At 40.5% G+C, this 20,771-nt stretch overlaps 2 protein-coding genes across 8 annotated transcripts in view; both read right to left on the reverse strand.

Moving 5' to 3' along the window:
• Positions 1 to 1,308: 1,308 nt before the first annotated feature.
• Positions 1,309 to 4,699, reverse strand: LOC100005965 (piggyBac transposable element-derived protein 4). The gene is made up of 3 exons (XM_073949021.1): positions 4,643 to 4,699; positions 3,356 to 3,484; positions 1,309 to 1,820 (listed from the first exon to the last, which is right to left on the reverse strand). The coding sequence occupies exons 2-3, from the start codon at positions 3,432 to 3,434 to the stop codon at positions 1,501 to 1,503; spliced, it is 399 nt and encodes a 132-aa protein (XP_073805122.1). The 5' UTR covers positions 3,435 to 3,484; positions 4,643 to 4,699; the 3' UTR covers positions 1,309 to 1,500.
• Positions 4,700 to 13,066: 8,367 nt separating this feature from the next.
• LOC100005923 (uncharacterized) overlaps positions 13,067 to 20,771 on the reverse strand; it is a 47,040-nt gene continuing 39,335 nt past the window's right edge. For all 7 annotated transcript variants that reach the window (XM_068220519.2, XM_068220520.2, XM_068220518.2 and 4 more), the window contains 2 exons: positions 16,837 to 16,956; positions 13,067 to 14,697 (listed from right to left, as the gene is read on the reverse strand). In XM_068220519.2, coding sequence (XP_068076620.2) covers positions 13,628 to 14,697; positions 16,837 to 16,930 — 1,164 coding nt within the window. In that variant the 5' untranslated portion in view covers positions 16,931 to 16,956 and the 3' untranslated portion in view covers positions 13,067 to 13,627. The remainder of the gene's footprint in view (positions 14,698 to 16,836; positions 16,957 to 20,771) is intronic.

Consider the following 20,771-nt stretch of genomic DNA (forward strand, 5'->3'; position numbering starts at 1 on the left):
AACTTCCTTGCAGGTGTGTTGAGGCAAGTTGGAGCTAAAATCTGCAGGACACCGGACCTTCAGGACTGAGTTTGGACACCCCTGCCCTAGAGAGATGAAATGAGTTCATTTCTCCGGAAGAAGTCTTACATTTGGCTAAAATGTTTGTGGGTCTACCTTCAGAATTCTGGGATTAAAGTAAACATGTAGGACTAATCCAGGGGGGTCCAAACTTGGTCCTGGAGGGTTGGTGTTCTGCAGATTTTAGCTCTAACTTGCTTCCACACACCTCCAAGGATGTTTCCAGAAAGCCTAGTACAGGGGTGCTTAGATTTGGTCATGGAGGGCCAGTGTCCTGCAAAATTTAGTTCCAACCCCAATCATATACTGGACTAGCTAACCAAGCTCTTACAAGGCTTTCTAGAAACAGTGTTCAGGCAAGTTGGAGCTAAAATCTGCAGGACACCGGCCCTCCAGGACCGAGTTTGGACAAGGATGTTTTAGTAAGCCTAGTACAGGGGTGCCCAAACTCGGTCCTAGAGGGCCGGTGTCCTGCAGAGATTAGCTCCAACCCCAATCAGACACACCTGGGATAGCTAATCAAGCTTACTTAATCTTACTAGGCTTTCTAGAAACATTCTTGCAGGTGTGTCGAGCCAAGGAACTAAAATATGCAAGACACCGGCCCTCTAGGACCGAGTTTGGATAACCCTGGCCTAGTAAGAGCTTGATTAGCCAGTCCACGCATGTCTGATAGGGGTTGGAACTAAACTTTGCGAGACACCAGCCCTCCAGGACCAAGTTTGGACATCCATGGACTAATCAAAGGCGTTCTTCCTGATTCACTGCCAAATCTGTTTACAGGCCAAAGAGAAATCAGTATCGTCTGAATTGAGAGGTTGTAAATTGCATTAAGTCCTTGTTAAATGCGTCGCTCTTGGCAGGATTCATCATACCATGTAATGAATTACCTGTGAAAGCCTCAATATTTCCTCTGTAATACCTTGCCTGTTTAATGTAGGGCTTTAAAATTAGCTCAATGGCTCAAAGATGTGACGCATGTAGGTGAGAGCAGAAAGTGAACCCTTTTCTTATACACTACCCGACAGAGCAACAAATATTAAAATGCAAAGTTTAGTTCCAACCCTAGTCAGACACACCTTGACTAGCTAATCAAGCTCTTTCTAGAAACATCCGTGCAGGTGTGTTGAGACAAGTTGGAGTTAAAATCTGCAGGACACCGGCCCTCCAGGACCTAGTTTGGACACCCCTAGTCCAAGCAAAGTCAGACCTTACTGTCCTGATAAAATCTTTACAAGTTTATTCAAGTTTGAGTACATTTTCTTTATTTCCTGTAGTTTATAAATCACATCTTGTTGTTTTCGTAAAGTACAGCGAGTTGTTTTTGTGCAAAATTTACAAAACACTTCAAATTTACTTAACAATGGAGAATGGAAAATATATACATACATGCTAAAAAAAAAAGTATGATACAAAAAGGAGACGCATATTGTTACACGCTTAATAATGCTTCAGTGTGTGGTACTCCTCAAAGCACGGGACAACACACAAGGGAGTGTTGCACTGCAAGCACATGTATTTAGTCAGGCGTCTCCGCTTGTCCTTGCGTGTCCCAGAAAGGCAGACCTTGCAGTGTCGTCTGGTCCGGCTGCCCTGGGAAGCGGTCTGAGGTACTAAAGATGGGAAGTGCCTGTCGGTAAGGCGCAGAGGAGTCTCTAAAGCAGGACAGCCCGCTGTAGAGGGACATCGAGATGTGCTGTACTCCTCCAGCAGACCTCTCATTACGTTCACCTTGATTTGGATGGAGGTGGTTTCTTTCCCTATTGAAGGTAGAGCACATTAATCGGGAGGATGAGGACATTACAGTAGTCTTAGTGATTAGGATATTTATGTAGAGTTGTGAATTACAGCTTGGTTTTAATGAACTGATGGTTCTTTTTTGATCTTGTTATTCTTTTAAGGCAGGGGTCACCAATCCTGGTCCTGGAGGGCCGGTGTCCCTGCAGGGTTTAGCTCCATCTTGCCTCAACACACCTGCCTGGATGTTTCAAGTATACCCAGTAAGACCTTGATTAGCTTGTTCAGGTGTGTTTGATTAGGGTTGGAGCTAAAATCTGCAGGACACCGGCCCTCCAGGAACAAGTTTGGTGACCACTGTTTTAAGGAATTCAGGTAGTTCCTGTGTTCAATCAATTAATCTTTATTTCTCTAGCGCAGGGGTGGCCAACCGTGTTCCTGGAGAGCCACCTTCCTGCAGATTTCAGTTGCTACCCATATCAAACACACCTGAACCAATTAATTAGGACCTGAACACCACGTGATAATTACAGGCAGGTGAGTTTGATAAGGGTTGCAACTGAAATCTGCAGGAAGGTGGCTCTCCAGGAACAGGGTTTGCCCCTGCTCTAGCGCTACTACAATGTAGATAGTGTCAAAGCAGCTTAACATAGAAGTTCTAGTCAACTGAATCTGTGTCAGTCCAGTTTTCAAAGTTTAGTTGAGTGTGGTTTAATTTTCAAAGCTGAAAGTCCAAACACTGAAGCGCAAATCCAAAACACGCCAACTGATTGCATAATTATAAGAGACCAATGGAAGCTCAAAGGTGTTTCGGAGCCAAAATAATCTCGCCCAAAATGTTTGCTTGGGTGGGTTGTTTTGAATCGTCCAAACGAACTAAAAGAGAACTATTAAATAATACTACCTAGTATTGGACAGATATAGGAGGTCATTCCACGTTCTGTTTGACGCGTTCTAACGCCCCATTCACACAGGGCTTCAGCGTCAACGCTTGACTGAAGGCGTGTCTGAAGTTGGGGCTAACGCGATTGTCGTAGTGTCAGCCAATGTAATTCAGTCAACAATAGGCCAGTCTAGCTCAGGGGTGGCCAACCCTGTTCTTGGAGGGCCACCTTCCTGCAGATTTCAGTTGCTACCCATATCAAACACACCTGAACCAATTAATTAGGACCTGAAAACCACGTGATAATTACAGGCAGGTGTGTTTGATATGGGTTGCAACTGAAATCTGCAGGAAGGTGGCTCTCCAGGAACAGGGTTTGCCAACCCCGGTCTAGCTGGTGTATTTGCATACAGCAATCTGATTGGCTGACGCTTCCTTCGACGCTTGAAAAGTTGACCTAGTCCCAACTTCTGCACCAAGCAACATCTCTGAAGCGGCGCTGACGGATCCACAATGCAATTCGGCAACGCCTGACGTCACCCATTCAAAGTGAATGGAAAGTGTTGACGCTGACGCCCCGTATTAATAGGGCATTAGGCCTTTAGCGTCCGAGAATCATCTCATATAATCTCAGAGACTCAAATACAGTGACTCAAAGTGATGGAGATAACCAACCTGTTTGTTCCTCAGGATCCTCTTGTTTGACGAGGAACGTTTCTTCAATCTTCACGTCTTCTTCTTTAATAAACTCCATCTTTATAGTCGCTTCAGCAGGAGCTTTTCCGTTTGAGAATGCTTTAAATGCTAGATAACAACAAAAACAACACACATTTTTTTTTTTAAAAGTTATAGATTTTGCTGTATTTGACTAAACTCAGAGGTGTCCAAACTTGGTCCTGGAGGGCCGGTGTCCTGCTGAGTTTAGCTTCAACTTGCTTCAACACACCTGCCTAGAAGTTTCTAGTATATCTAGTACAGGGGTGCTCAACCCTGGTCCTGGAGATCTACCTTCCTGCAGATTTCAGTTGCAACCCTTATCAAACACACCTGCCTGTAATTATCCAGTCCTGTTCAAGTCCTGATTAATTGGTTCAGGTGTGTTTGATCAGGGTTGGAGCTGAACTCTGTAGGAAGGTAGATCTTCAGGAAGAGGGTTGAGCACCCCAGATCTAGGGAGAGCTTGATTAGCTTGTTCAGGTCTGTTTGATTAGGGTTGGAGCTAAACTCGAGGGCTGCGTCTGAAACCGCATACTTCTATACTATACAGTACGCTAAAATCAGTATGCGAGCCGAGTAGTATGTCCTAATTCATAGAATTCGAAAATCAGTAGGCGAGAAGTACCCGGATGACTTACTACTTCTGGCGAGATTCTGAAGTGTGCATCCCATGCATGCTGCGCTATCCCATAATGCCCCGTGAGACATTACATTCAAATCCAGTACCTACTGAGTAGTAGGCGGTTTCGGACGCAGCCCAGGACACCGGCCCTCCAGGGCCGAGCTTGGACACCCCTGATTTAACTGATCTTGGGTGGCTTGCCAATGTTTCAGATTATTCTAATACAGCAATGGCCAAACTAGGACATGCGGGCTAGAGTTGGCCCATGGTAACCTTTGTTTTGGCCTACCATCCTATCTGAGAAGAGAGGGAAGAATGATGGGGATGGAGACTCGTTCCTGGAGTGCCGTTGTCCAGGAGAGTTTAGCTCCAACCCTAATCAAACACACCTGAGCCAGCTAATCAAGCTCTTACTAGATATACTAGAAACCTCCTGGCAGGTGTGCTGAAGCAAGTTGGTGATAAACTCTCCAGGAGGACCGAGTTTGGGCACCCCTGGTTTAGAGATTCTCGTATCAAATTTAACGTAACCTTTTATTTGTTTAAGCTACAAAAAAAAAAAAAGCTTACCGATAATAAATGTTTCAATTTAAATGCTGTAATTTAGTTTAAAGTGTACATACTGTGACCTGAGGGATAGGAGACAATGCTGAGTCTTTGGTAGATTCTGCTCGACTCGTCTATTCAGCATCGAACTCCACTGTGTTAAAAACTGATTGTTTTTATTGCATTTAAAAGAGTTGGACTGCGTTAGTTAATACGATTAAAGGTGATGTTTTCTATTCATTTTTAAATATTAGGAAATTGCCCATGGCAACTTTAATGTACAATCGTTTGGTATGTTTATCTTTGACATTTGGTTTTTGGCCCTTCGTTCGAAAACGTTTGGCCTCCCCTGCTCGAATACATAAACTAGTTAAGCTGACCAAAGTCCTTACAGGGAGAAGACTTTATTGGAGACAGTTCCTCAGCATTGATGTTAACCTGTCAGTCTTCAAGTAACCCAAACTGATTTATACCAGTTATGACAAAGAATATGACCACTTGGAGATTACCCAAATGGTAACCTGTAGGCCATTTTGTTTTCCGATGCAGATGCTTGTTTGCATATGAAACAAGCTACGCAATCTATCACAACCAAAGACTGATGGTTAAACAGAACGTTGATGTCGAGGGTGACCATAAACTCTGGCTCATCAATATTTAATTTTTGTGTTCAGCAGAAAAAATGAGTTTGGGTCAAGTGCGGGGAAGCAAGTTATGGCAGAATTTTCATTTTACGCTAAACTATATAAACAGAAAGAGGAAAAACGGCTAATTTAACCGTTTGCTGTGTTTTAGTAATGTTAGGACACTGCTGAGGGAGTGTGACGGGTCTTAAATCAACTACTATTACTAAGTTATCAAGACACCAACCTTTAGTTATGACATTTACTGTAATAACATGTATAGTATGTTAAACAATTGATACGGTCCATTTGAAATAAGTAATACGATTATAATTTACTATAAATAGCTATTGTAAGCAGTGCTTCCCACACATGGACTTTACTTGGGTGTGCCGCCCAGGAATATTAACGGCCGTCCGATTATATTTAGTGGTGGCACATATTATCATCCTTTTACACTTTTTTTTTTTTTTTTTGTATCCGCCAAACATTCGCCATCGATTGGAAAATCTTCTCTCGCTCTGCTCCTACTGCTGACCCTGTGCGCGCGAGAACTGTCAACACTCCTACAGACGATCTCACGTCCACTGCGGACCCACAGAGACATGCGTTTTTGCCGAAATGGATCCGGCCGTAGTTTCTGAATCTTCTAAAATGTCTGGGATTCGGCTTTTGCTTTCTAAAGTTGCCGATATTTGTATGTTTTTGCATTACCTTTCGCAGCTGACTGCTCATGCACAGCCGCGAAAAAAACTTCAAATGATTAATTATTTAATAAACGACTCAGATTAACTTTACTATATTGACCTTATTCTAAAATGCGGAAGTGCGCCTGTTTTCGCGATTGTCTTAGAACTTCCGATTCATTCGCCTATGGGAGAAATGACTAGGAATAATAAACGGCAGAAAACGGTCAAACTACTTGCTCTACAAACGAATGTTTGCATGACTATACAGACCAAGTAGAATAATATAATAAGAGAATATCAAATTGCAACATCAAGCAGTGTAACGAGCAGATTTTAACGTCAAAAAATGAATGGAAGTGAATGAGACCGGAAGTCTCAAGCCAAAAAGATTCAAATGGCTCGTCGGCGAAGAATAAGGTGAATACTCGGAGAGTACAAAATATACCGGCCGCAAAGTATTCGTACACCATTAGAAATGGCTAATCGACTATATTGGCCTAATTAATAACACGTTTTATTCTTGTAATTATTATTATTTTTTAGCAACGTTGACGTCTGTTTTTATTCCTATTTTCTGTCATTTATCATTTTTCTGTATATTTTATTAATTTATTGATGTTATTATATTACATACTTTATACATATCGAAAATGCTTCGACAATACTGTAAATGTCAAGCCAATAGAGCAACTTTACAGAGAGAGCAGCCTTCACCTGTCAGTGAGTGCTCATGGCTCTTAAATAGCAAAAAAGAGAAATAGTGGATTTCTTTTATTTTAACAGGCTTTTTTTAAAATAACTTATTGGAAATAAAAGGTGTGTAACAGTGTCATAATAAATAAAAGTATAGTTAAAATATTTACATTATTTATTTATTTGTTTGTCGCATGTAGGTGACCATTTATGTACCGTGGGTAAAGGGTGTGTTTCAATCCTGCTACCACCGCAAGTATCCATCTATCCGTCCATCTAACCATCCGACCATCTATCTATCTATCTATCTATCTGTCCGTCCATCTATCTATCTGTCTGTCCATCTATCTAACCATCTATAAATCTATCTATCTCTATCTATCTAACCATCCATCCGTCCATCTATTTGTCTAACCATCCGTCTATCTATCTATCTATCTATCTATCTATCTATCTATCTATCTATCTAACCATCCATCCATCCATCTATTTGTCTTACCATCCATCTATCTATCTATCTATCTATCTATCTATCTATCTATCTAACCATCCGTCTATTTTTTCGTCCATCCATCTATCTATCTAACCATTCATCTATCTATCTATCTATCTATCCATCTATCTATCCATCCTTCTATTTATTTGTCTAACCATCCCTCTATCCGTCTATCTATCTATCTAACCATCAGTCTATTTTTTTGTCCATCCATCTATCTATCTAACCATTCATCCGTCTATCTATCTATCTATCTATCTATCTATCTATCTATCTATCTATCTATCTATCTATCTATCTATCCATTTGTCTATCCATCCTTCTATCTATTTGTCTAACCATCCCTCTATCTATCCGTCTATCTATCTATCTATCTATCTAACCATCTGTCTATTTTTTCGTCCATCCATCTATCTAACCATTCGTCCATCTATCTATCTATCTATCTATCTATCTATCTATCTATCTATCTATCTATCTATCTATCTATCTATCTTTCTATCTATCTATCTATCCATTTGTCTACCCATCCTTCTATCTATCCATCTATCTATTCCATTCGTCTATCTATCTATCTAACCATCCATCTATCTATCTATCCGTCTATCTGTCTCTCTATCTATCTATCTATCTATCTATCTATCAAACCTGTGGGAAGCCCTGTGTAAGTTATTAATTACATTATAGCATATATGACTGTTAACAAATTTTCCAGTATTACTAACTGATAAACTGTAATAAATAATGTAGCGAACTTCACTACAGTAAACTGTGGTGTTTTGTAGTGTAATTTACCTTATGTTGTTGTAGCAAAATACAATATCAGCTCATTTGATTATTAGTTGTGTTACCATAGCATGTTTTACTGTAGTATTTATCATGTCAGAGATGACAGAGGATCACAACGCTTTGTTTACCTTTGACTAATTATCTGTGACCGTATTGATAATCAGGAAGAATGATTCACTCCACAAAGAGACACTGTTATTCGCAAGACAGCACATTAACACGTGTTACGTTCAATTTAATTCCTACAAAAATATCATCGACTGCAAAAAACAAAATGTGTCATATAGTTAAAACATGCTACCACCAGTTAACTGTACATCAACCAGATTTTAACCATGTTTGTAGTATAACATTACTTGAGGTCTTATAAAATAGTAGTAAATGCGTCAAGCACGATTAGATCGATATATTCTTTACAATAAGAGTTACTGTGATATTTAATAAAGAGATTCGCGTTGCTTAAAAGCTGTTGTAATGCATGCTACACAAACCTTTCTCCAGCCTAGTCACAACAGACGCAGAAAGAAACCCGGCGCAAACCTATGACGTCATTTCAAAATATCAAAATAAAAGTCCCATGCACAAAAATAAAATCCATCTAACATGACGTCGTTTCAAAATATCAAACTAAAAGCTCCATCCACAATTACTGTCTAAGATCGCATTTTGTCTAACCATCTATCTATCTATCTATCTATCTATCTATCTATCTATCTATCTATCTATCTATCTATCTATCTATCCGTCCATCCCAAGTGCTCAGCATAATTGAGTACACCGTTTTAAAAATGAATATTTTTCTTCATTTCTCAGTGAATGTTTGTATTTTGGTGTATTTAAAGAGAACTGATTTATTAAACCGATATATTTATGAAAATAATATTTTAGTCACCAAACATATTTAGAAATTGAAAGATAATAAAATTAAATTCAAGCAAAATATTGCAACAAAAAAATACAACCTACAAATTTTCAATTAAATTTTTCCTCTTTTTAAAAAATTTGTATTTAATACTTTTCCATAACATAAATTTGGGTGTACTTTTATAGATAGTTTTGCAGCATTATCATAAGTTGTTTTGTTAGATAAGCTTCAGATTTGGCTTCAGTACTTTCTAATCTATTACATATGCGCAAATATATTGTATAGCTTTCTATTAAAAATATGAATTTGAAAGGGAGATTAGTAAAGGGTGTACATGCATATGTTGAGCACTCTATCTATCTATCTATCTATCTATCTATCTATCTATCTATCTATCTATCTATCTATCTATCTATCAGTGCAATACCATATGAATATATGAAACCCAGTGGCGTATCCCAGAAATCAACATTTACTCACCTTCAAATATCCTGAACACTCGTTGGTTTTAAATCAGGATTACTGGAGTGTTTATCGAAGGTTGTGAAAAGTAATTTACACGTGATTTTACTATTTAAATTTGAACTGTGCACATTTAAATTATTCAATAAAACTGTACGCTATATGCCATTTCAAATAGTTTTGAATTCGATTATTTTAACCTGAACTTTTGAAATAGATTGAGCCAGGTTTTTATAGACGTGGAATTCCCAGACTGCAGATTCTCAGTTTTTAACAATACAGTTTGAGGAAATTCAGGACATCAAATTCAATATTCTGAAAACCAAAACTGCAGAAATTCAGGTGGAGCAGAAAGTAAACCCGAGATCATCCACAGGCAAAAGATCTCCAAACAATTGAACGAGTTGATCCTTCTGGAGTTTTCTTGTAGGTCTATTTACATACATTAGATCATAGGCAGGACGGTGGCTCAGTGGTTAGCACTGTTGCCTCACAGCAAGAAGGTCACTGGTTTGAGCCTCGGCTAGGTCAGTCAGCATTTCAGTTTTGAGTTTGCATCCGGGTGCGCCGGTTTCCCCCGCAGTCCAAACACATGCGCTATAGGTGAATTGGGTAGACTAAATTGGACGTAGTGTGTTTGGGTGTTTCCCAGTTCTGGGTTGCAGCTAGAAGGGCAGCTGCTGTGTAAAACATATGCTGGATAAGTTGGTGGTTCATTCCACTGTGGCGATCTGACGAATAAAGGGACTAAGCTGAAGGAAAAATGAATACTATATGATAGACTGAATACGTGAATATAGATTAGGGCTTTGGTTTCTCGTAGCAAGCTAAGCTTAAGAGGGTCACGGTAAAGAATATTGAGACTACAGTGGTCAAACTTACATAATCAGAAATGAGCCACCCGTCCAAACGAAGAAGCAAAGGGGTCAGATTTGATTGACGATTACAAAAACAAAGTAGTTTTAAAATGGCATTTTAGATCAAAAACGATCCGCGTACACACTAGCTTTTCACCTAGCGTGTCTGAACATATCTCTGTCCACACTACGCCACCAAAAACGTATATCACGTGACCATTCGCGCACTCTGGGCACGGGCAATCTAGTATAAACAGGAAACATGCGTATCGCTCGCCATTTGGTTATAGTTATTCAGCAAACGCCGGTTGAACATTAAACGCGACGGCAAAGAAAGCAAGAGAGGTATTTTAGTGGACAGACGACGAGGTCGAGTTGTTACTAAACGTAACAAATGAATAACTGCACAATGCCGCCTAAAACAGACAATAGTGCAAACAACGCTCCCATTTGTGTCTCTGTTGTTGTTTACAGTGAAGGCAGGTCTGTTGTCTTTCGGTAGCGTTAAAGCCATGTGTTATAGTCATGCGATAGGGGCTTGACGAATAAGGGAAGGAAACGCAATGACACAAAAGCCCCAATCAGGTAGCGAATGTCGGCAGCCCCGCCTCCGTTTTCAGATGTCTCCGTTTTTCCCCATCCACACTGAGACGGAGCAGCAGCGTTTCAGAATCAAAACGGCCTCTCCAGCGTTTTCAAAACGCTCCGTTTTCAGCGCTCGAGAACTCTGGTGTAGTGTGGACGGATGGTGTGACCGAAGCAAAACTTCTGCGTTTACAAACGAAAACGCATTAGTGTAAACGGGGCCTGAGTCCACTGACTCATGTGAACATCCTGGGGTTTTAATTTCATCCGAACCTCCTCAAGACACTCCAATAGGGGGTGCTTATACAGATGTTTCAGTTTCACAGGCAGATAGATTTGCATATCATCTGCATAAAAATAAAACACAATTTCCTGAAAATATCTCCATGAGGAAGCATACACAAGTAGGAAATACTAGGCCATAAAATAGGTATCCCTATTTCTACAGTAGGAAATAGTGTTGTCACAATACTGAAATTCGATTCCAGTCAGTACTGAAATTTTAAAGGCGTCTATTTCCTGCTAACGTTTGATCGCTCTCCTTAACAGCGCTGATTTGCTATTGTGTTCAGGTCAGTTTATCTTTGGTCATTGGATTTTCATTTTAGAAATAGATATTGAGGGGCGATGCGGTGGCGCAGTAGGTAGTGCTGTTGCCTCACAGCAAGAAGGTCGCTGGTTCGAGCCTCGGCTCAGTTGGCGTTTCTGTGTGGAGTTTGCATGTTCTCCCTGCCTTCGCGTGGGTTTCCTCCGGGTGCTCCGGTTTCCCCCACAGTCCAAAGACATGCAGTACAGGTGAATTGGGTAGGCTCATAGTGTATGAGTGTGTGTGTGTGGATGTTTCCGAGAGATGGGTTGTGGCTGGAAGGGCATCCGCTGCGTAAAAACTTGATGGATAAGTTGGCGATTCATTCCACTGTGGCGAACCCGGATTAATAAAGGGACTAAGCTGACAAGAAAATGAATGAAACGGATATTGAAAAAGAGAAATTTTTTTGATTTTCGTTTTGAAATAAAAAAACGAAAATTAAAACTCAATGCCTATCTGGGTTCGTAATATAAAAAAGAAGCCTTCATTCATTTTTGTTTTCTGGTGATTTTATTTTTTGTTATTTGAAAAAAAAAAAATGAAAAGAAAATCATTTTTGAATTTTGCTTTTCCATTTTTCAACAAAGAAAATCGAGCCGTTTTTTTATTTTTGTTTTTAAAATTCAAAAACAAAAATCAAAAAACTCATTAAGTTTCAATTTTCGTTTTTTTTTTTTAATGAACATCAAAAAACGGCTTGTTTTTCGCTTTTCAATATCTGTTTCTAAAATGAAAACCCAATGACCAAAAGATGCACTGACCTGTTCACGTGCTCAGCAGAAATTGTGATTGGCCGTGAAGGTTATTGGTTTACCGAACTCACCGCTGATTACTGAGTGCAAACCACAGACACTGGAGCATTTATAACTACTCGCTACAACTGAGGTCTACAGAAGAGCATCTCTAACCGCACAACACGTCCAACTTTGAGGTGGATGGGCTACAGAAGCAGAAGACCCCACTGGGGGCCACTCCTGTCAGCTAAGAACAGCAAACCGAGGAACCAGATGTCAATCCAATAGAGCACCATTGTGATGCGGTGGAACGGGAGATTGGCATCATGGATGTGCAGCCGACAAATCTGCAGCAACTGAGTGATGCTATCATGTCAACATGGACCATAATCTCTAGTTGAATCTATGCCATGAGGGATTAAAGCTGCGGTCACACTAGAGTTTGAGCTTGCAGAATTCTTTCATACGGCTCTGCGAAAAGGGGAGGGATTAAACAAGATGATTAGACATTTAAAAAGAGAACGATTGCTCCATATTTTCAATTCCTGTCCAGAGATATCAAGTTTTGATTGACTTCGGTCTCACGCAGTTAAGTGATGCGATTTCGCAGGTCAGAGTTCACCAAGCTTGAACTTTGCACGGCAGCAACCAGCGAAACTTCTGCGAAAGTCTGGCGCATTCGCGTGCGTATGAATGGAAGTCTATGGGAGGAAAAGCCCAGTGTGACCGCAGCTTAAGGCAGTTCTGAAGGCAAAAGGGGGTCCATCCTGGTACTAGTAAGATGTACCTAATAAGGTGGATGGTGAGTGTATAAGACAGGGGTGCTCAATCCTGTTCCTGGAGATCTACCTGCCTGTACAGTTTAGCTCCTACCCTGATCAAACCCACCTGAACCAATTAATTAGGACCTGAAATCCACTTGATAATTACAGACAGGTGTGTTTGATAAGGGTTGCAACTGAAATCTTCAGGAAGGTAGATCTCCAGGAACAGGATTGGCCACCCCTGGTATAAGACTATCAATACATCCTACAACTAAAAAACAACAGCCGAGGACATGGTGACTTCAATCAACCTAATCTAGACACATCTGAATCAAATCTGCAATCTTAAGAATAATTGAACCGTAATCAAATCTCTTTATTAGGTATTAACAGAGCTTAACTTGTGCCGGAACATGCCGGATCCGGCACCTCATTTTACCGATCCCCCTCCTCCCCCGTCCACTGTTCACCTTCACTTCCGCGACTCCGTAACCCTCTTCACTTTCGCCCATGACCCCCCTGCCCTGCTCACTTTAGTCCGTGACACCCCTCCGCCATCCACCACACCAAACCCCCCCACCCCGCTCTCTTCCTCGGGTAACATGCCGAATCCGTTACCCCGCTCAGTTCCGGGACCTCACAAGTCACAAATTAAACACAGGGTATTAAGCAAGAATATTTAAAGCAGAACCATGGGCTCAACCGAACACTGACAACAAGCGACTTAATTTATGAAAGCAAAATAAAGACAAGAGACAACAAATGACACTCCAGGTAATGACCTCTAAGTGCAGTCTCTTGAGTTAACCATTGCAACTTTTAGTCTCTCGAGTGAACTATAGTCATTTTAAACGATCAAGTCTGAAACTTCAGCCACATTGATAAATATGAAGGGATCTGTTCAAAAAGTGAATGCTCAAGTGAACTCGAAGGGTCGCTTTGTTCGATAAAATTTCGAGGTCTCCTTGTTGTGGACGTTCATGTGGCTTTTAAGGATTCCCTTCTTGTTGAATCTTTTCCCGCACTGTGGGCAGGTGAACGGCTTCTCTCCCGTGTGAATTATCAAGTGGAGAGAAAGGTTTCCCTGGCATTTAAAGCACTTTCCGCACTGAACACACGCGTAAGGCTTCTCTCCCGAGTGAACTCTCATGTGAACGTCGAGGTTTCCTTTTGTGCTGAATCGACTTCCACACAACACGCAGGAGAACGGCTTCTCTCCGGAGTGGATTCTCATGTGGACTTTCAGGTTTCCTTTCGTAGAGCAACATCTTCCACACTCCTGGCAAGCAAACGGCTTCTCTCCGGAGTGAATTCTCATGTGGACCTTCAGATTTCCTTTCGTACTGTAACTTTTGCCGCACTCCTGGCAAGTGAAAGACTCTCCGCTGTGAGGCGTGTTATGGAGAGCAAGGTTTGCTTGGCAAACGGAGCATGTGCCACACTGACAACCTGCGCCAGTCTTCCCTCGAGAGTGGATTCTCATGTGGCTTTTCAGATTTCCTTTTGTAGAGTAGTTATTCCCACACACCTGGCAGTTGAACGTCTTCTCTCCGGAGTGAATTCTGATGTGGGCATCGAGGTTTCCTTTTGTGGAGTAATTCTTTCCACACATCGGACAGCTGAAGGGTTTTTCTCCGGAGTGAACCCTCATGTGGGTATCGAGGCTTCCTTTTCTAGCGTACGCGTTTCCGCACACTGGGCAGTTGAAGGTTTTTTCACCGGAGTGAACTCTCATGTGAACTTTAAGATTTCCTTTCGTAGTGTAACTACATCCACACTCTTGGCAGGTGAACGGCTTCTCTCCAGAGAGAAGTTTCAAGTGGTCTTTGAAGCTTCCTGCGTTATCGAAACTCTTCCCGCTTTCCTTGCTGGCGAAATGACTGACCGTGTGAGATTTGTCATTAATTACAAAACCTAGATGTTTGTACTGATCGCTCAATTCCATTTCTCCTTGTTCTTTCCTTTCTCCTTTCAGTGGTATCGGGTCTGAAGTGAAAAAAGAAATGCGCGTTAATGCAGGTTCAAGAAACCTGACAGAATATAGTGCTTTCTAAAAAGTATTCACTTTTTCCACATTTTTTTTAATGTTACAGCCTTATTCCAAAAAGGATTGAATTCATTTATTTCCTCAACATTCTACAAACAATACCCTCTAATGACAATGTGAAAGAAAAGATTTGTTGTCAAATAAAAAGCTGATAAATCACATGTACATCAGTATTCACAGCCTTTGGCGTAGAGCTCTATATTGAGCTCAGGTACATTCTGTTTCCACTGATCATTCTTGAGATGTTTCAGCAGCTTCATTGGAGTTCACCTGTGGTCAATTCAGTTGATTGGACATGATTTGAAGAGGCGTACACCTGTCTATATAAGGTCCCAGGGTTGACAGTGCATGTCAAAGCACAAACCAAGCATGAAGGCAAAGGAATTGTCTGTAGACCTCAAAGACAGAAATGAGGCACAAGGCTAGGGAAGAAACATTTCTACTGCTCTGAATGTTCCAATGAGCACAGCGGCCTCCATCATCCATAAGTGGAAGATGTTTGAATTAGCCGGACTCTTCCTAGAGCTGGCCGGCCATCTAAGCTGAGTGATCAGAGAAGGCCCTTTAGTCAGGGAGGTGATCAATAACCTGATGATCACTCTGTCTCAGCTCCAGCATTCTTCTGTGGAGAGAGGAGAACCTTACAGAAGGACAACCATCTGTGCAGCAATTCACCAATCAGGCCTGTATGGTAGAGTGGCCAGACGAAAAGCAAAAAAAGCCAAAAGTCATCTTAAGGACTCTTATGCTGCGTTCACACCAGACGTGGCAAGCGCATCAAGTGTGAGTGATTTACATGTCAAGTCAATGCAAACGCGCGAATAGACATCCTGCGGCACGAATGACGAGAATTGCGCGGTGCACATGGCGCGAATGGCGTGGCGCGAATCGAGCGTTTTGCGTGAATCACTCGAGTTCGAAAATCTGAACTTCAGCAGACATTCGCGCCGCGTTAACGAATCAGGAGCTTGCTCTTGTGGGGGCGTGATTGTGACGTATCACCTGTTGTCGGTGTCCCAGGGGAAATCCTCCAGCAGACACCGACAAGAAGTTCATCAAACTGGGCTGGGCTCAGTCAGAAGCACCGCTGAAAACCTCCATCAGCCAGGTTCAGTTTCTGGAGGAGTCCATGAGCTTAAAGAGCTGGATGCACCTCTGAAAGGATGTAGTGGACTCAGACACGGCCCTAAACGTATCGCCGCTGTTTATCATCCTTCATAAAGCACATAAACATAAATAACATAAACTGTTATTTTCTTCATAAAATCCATGTTAGCACTTTAGCTATGAAGCTAGAGTCACGGGGCAGACAGAAGCCCTGCCCATCACGCGATTCCGTGTCTGATCTGAAGTGAATTTGACACGCGAATGAAGCAGGGTTTGACGCGGAAGCGAGTAACCTCAAATGTTTACGCGACTATTTACACGCGAATAGCGCAATTTATCCGCGCGTACCACGTCAGGTGTGAACACAGCATTAGACGATAAGAAACAAAGTTCTCTGGTCTGATGAGACTAAAATTGAACTCTTTGGAGTGAAGCGTTACGTTTGGAGAAACCCAGAGCCCAGACCTAAATCCTATTGAACATCTCTGGAGAGATCTAAAAATGGCTGTACACCATTCAACCTGATGAGAGATTGAGAGGTGCTGCAAAGAGGAATAGGCAAAAAATTCCCAGATACAGGTGTGCCAAGCTTGTGGGATCATATTCAGAAAGACTTGAGGCTGTAATCGCTGCCAAAGGTGCATCAACACAGTATTGAGCAAAGGCTGGGAATACTGATGTACATCTGATTTTTTATTTGTAATAAATTTGTAACGATTTCAAAAACTCTTTTTTTCTCATTGTCATTATGAGGGATTGTGTGTAGTATGTTGAGGAGATAAATGAATTGAATCCATTTTGAAATAAGGCTGTAACTTAATGTGGATAAAGTGAAGCGCTGGGAATACTCTCCAGATGCACTGTACATGATCATTAGAGTGATTTAGGTTTAAAACCAGTTGGGAGTAAATGATTTTTCAGTCAACTACACAATTAAATAACTGAATTGAGTTTGAAGAATGAAAACCAACCTGTTTGTGACTCAGGATCTTTATGTTTGAGACTGAACACTTCAGCAAGCCTCAGATCTTCTCCCTCCTCCTCATGACCATTCTCAGCTCGCATTCACCAGGAGAATTTCTTAACGAAATCTAAAATATAATTAAATTTAATTAATTAGGAGAATAAATACTGAAGAAAAAGCCCTAGTGCAGTGTAATAGTGAGGGAATCAGTCAGTGTGCTGCTTCAAACGCAGGAAAAGAACCAAGAAAAGGGTTGCCGTCAATAGTCTAGTGGTTAGTGCGTCGACACATAGCACCCAGGTGCTTGCGGCAAACCGAGTCGATTCCTGGCTCGAGGTCCTTTGCCGATCCTTCCCCTATCTCTGCCCCCAACACTTTCTTGTCTTTAAATCTCCATAGTCCTATCAATAAAGGTGAAAATCCCTAAAAAATAATATATATTTTTTAAAATGAAAGAACCAAGAAAGGTGTTTCTTAAAGGGATAGTTCACCCAAAATTGTACAACTTTACAAAAATGAAAAGGTTGCAAATCTTTACAACTTACTTTCTTTAGTTGAACAAAAATATATTTTTTAAAAGAAAGCTAAAAATCTAATTATTGACTTACATAATCACAAAAACCAAACGTAATGGAAGTCAGTGGTTGCAGGTTTCCAGCTTTCTTCAAAATAAAAAAAAGAGAGAAGTGGATGGCAAACTACACATTTACATGTAAAAATGTTAATGGCATGTTTGCCCTAAGCCCAACACTCAATAGATCCTTTTCACATTTCTGCGTACTTTTTTTACAGTCCTATTTGCTGAGTTAATAAAAGAAAAACTTAACGATGGTGTTATCAAGACTTTCAAAAAGAGGGAAAAAAATTGTGCGATACTGATAGGGGTGTCATGATTTCGATTTTAAATCGAAATAGATCGAAATTTATGCTCAATTTCGATTATCGAATCAAAAAATAGAATCGTCGATGCTGCCACGCCCCCATGTCACGTCAGCTTGTCTTGCCAAGCGGGGAAAAAACAGGCTTGTTGAAGTGCTTGTTAAACTGCAGAAGCAGGAGACCCGTCGACAGAGCTTAAATCCTCTCCTCTTTCAATGAAGTCGCCGGTGTGGAAGCATTTTGGATTTCCAGTGAGTCATGTTGACAACGTTCGTGTTGTCGACAAAAAAAAACACAGTTTTGCAAGCTCTGCTATGAACGTATTACGTACGGTTCGTCCGATAGAGAACACCGGCATCGCGATCCTCCGCCCGCCCCCGTTGCTAAGTACACACTCAGGCCCTGTTTATACTGTCTTTGTTTTTAAATGGCATTTTAGAACGACAACGATTTGACATCCACAGTGGCGTGTAGCGTTTCTGAGCAGCCCTCCTTCCTCTCTACCTCTGAAAATGCACATCACGTGACCACACAGACACAGACGCACACACAGCCATGGGCTCGAGACAGCAGGTCCAGGCAGTCAGAGGACTGCTTCAATCTTTCACTCACTTGTACTTTGTCATTTTAGCGAACACCTCAGATACTGTTGGCTGGTTTCTGTTGGTTGTGCGTCTTTTTTTACTGACGCCATTATAACGACACAGATCACTGCCTATTCACGAGTCCTGCAGAAAAAGTGATTGACAGGTGGTAATTATGTGTGTATCTTGCCTTTATTCATTTACTGTATGATTTGTTTATGGGTAAAAAAAAGACCATGCAGGTCAGGTAGTTTAAACGGTAGACTACAAATAATTAATTGTTAATAATCGAAAATTAATTATTAATAATCGAAAATCGAATCGTGACTTTAGAATCGAAAATGTAATCGAATCGAGGATTTGGAGGATCGTGACACCCTTAGATAAAGATATGGCAACCAGAAGAGACAACGACATCAAATTTACTCTCAGCCCCATAGACGCTGCATTAGAAACACCTCGCATTAGCAGTGATTCGTTTTTTTGTTTTTTTTTGTAATTTGACACAAAGAGGATATAATACATTCAAAAACACATATAAATGTTCAGAATTTTTTTTCAAAATCAAAATAATAAAAACTTTCAAGTATTTAAGATTATGTTGACTGTAAATGTGTCACCACACTATAGACACTTGCGCAGACCCCAGCGTTTACATTTCATGCAAAAGCATTTTTATTTTAAGAGTTAATTATTATTACACATTTAGTAACAAATTATTACAAAAGCAACACAATTACATTTAACTTTCGGGTCTATCGGTCAGAGGAGCCAACTCTTGGATTTAAGGGCTCTCAACCAATAATGCGATCCATGTTTCCGAACGCATTCAAAACAACAAATTAAGAATACGTTTGTTTACAAATACAAAATAACTTTTATTAAGTGATATAATATTATTTATCTACCGCTTTCTCTCTCTATTTATTTACAGTCAGAATTATTAGTCCCCTGAATTATTCGACCCCCTGCTTATTTACCCCACCAATTTCTGTTTAACGGAGAGCAGATTTCTTCAACATTTCTAATCATATTAGTTTTAATAACTCATCTCTATTTACTGATTTATTTTAGCTTTGCCATGATGACAGTAAATAATATTAGACTAGATATTCTTCAAGACACTTCTACACAGCTTAAAGTGACATTTAAAGGCTTAACTAGGTTAATTAGGGTAACTAGGCAGGTTAGGGGAATTAGGCAAGTTATTGTATAACGATGGTTTGTTCTGTAGACCAGGGGGCCCAAACTTTTCAGCACGCGACCCCTAAAATAACAATACCAGTGACTCGCGACCCCCAATATCCTCTGAGGTGGTTATAAATACAGAAAACTTGCATGCAATGGCGCACACACACACCAATAGACCAAAGTCTATTTTTCGTTTAATTTTTTATTTGGTATGTGAGTGCTGTGAATGGGCCAGAAAGTTTAACCTGGTGTTATAAAATCAATCTGCTGCATCTGACGCTATTGTCTTTAATATAATGTAATTACCCCAGGGTCGCAATCCAATAGAACTAGTAAATAAGCTACTTTAGTAACTATAAACGACTGTTTTTTTTCTCTTCAGTTGGTTATGGATAAAATATGGTAAGTCTTATGGCCTAATAATAATAAGCAGATTTTTGGAAATCACCAGGCGACCCCGCTTCATTGTTCCGCGACCCCTCAAGGGGTCCCGACCCCCACTTTGAGAACCACTGCTGTAGACTATCGGGAAAATATAGAGCTTAAAGGGGCTCATAAATTTGACCTTAAAACGGCTCTTAAAAAATTAAAAACTGTTTTTATTCTAGCCTAAATAAAACAAATAAGACTTTCTCCAGAAGAAACAATATTATCAGACATACTGTGAACATTTCCTTGCTCTGTTAAACATCATTTGGGAAATATTTTAAAAAGAAAAAATAATTCAAAAGAGGCTAATAATTCTGACTTCAACTGTATATATGTGTGTGTGTGTGTGTGTGTGTGTGTGTGTGTGTGTTTTATGCATCCTAGGGCTGCACAATACATCATTTGAGCATCGGTATCGCAATGTGCACATCCGCAATAGTGACATCGCAAGATATGCAATGTCCATTCTGAATTATAGAAGTTGTACAGTGTTTAAATCACAGTATTTGTATGTAATTGATTTGATTTATGCAAAACTAAATATTTCTTACTTGGAATTTTTATTTATTTATTTATTTTTGGCCTTTTTGCCTTTATTAGATAGGACAGTATTGAGACAGGACGCGAAGTTGGAGAGAGAGAGAGAGGGTAGGGAAATGTCCCTGAGCAGGGATTTACACTCGGGACGCCCTGACGTGCTACTGCACCATATGTCAACGCGCTAACCACTAGGCTATTGCGCCGACCTTACTTGGAATTTTTTGTCTTCTTTATAGTCCAAATGTCTATATTTCAAAGCCAAAACAAGATTATTTCACTTAGTCCACTGGTAGATAATGTCCTTAAAACTCTTAATAAG

The sequence above is a fragment of the Danio rerio genome, chromosome 4 (genome assembly GCF_049306965.1).
Source record: "Danio rerio strain Tuebingen ecotype United States chromosome 4, GRCz12tu, whole genome shotgun sequence".
NCBI lineage: Eukaryota > Metazoa > Chordata > Actinopteri > Cypriniformes > Danionidae > Danio > Danio rerio.

Bases quoted from the DNA above. Each gene is read 5' to 3' on its own strand.
- LOC100005965 (XM_073949021.1), bottom strand. From the start codon at position 3,434: ATGGAGTTTATTAAAGAAGAAGACGTGAAGATTGAAGAAACGTTCCTC. The intron at 1,821-3,355 runs GTTGGTTATCTC...TACCTTCAATAG, and splicing joins GGATCCTGAGGAACAAACAG to GGAAAGAAACCACCTCCATC.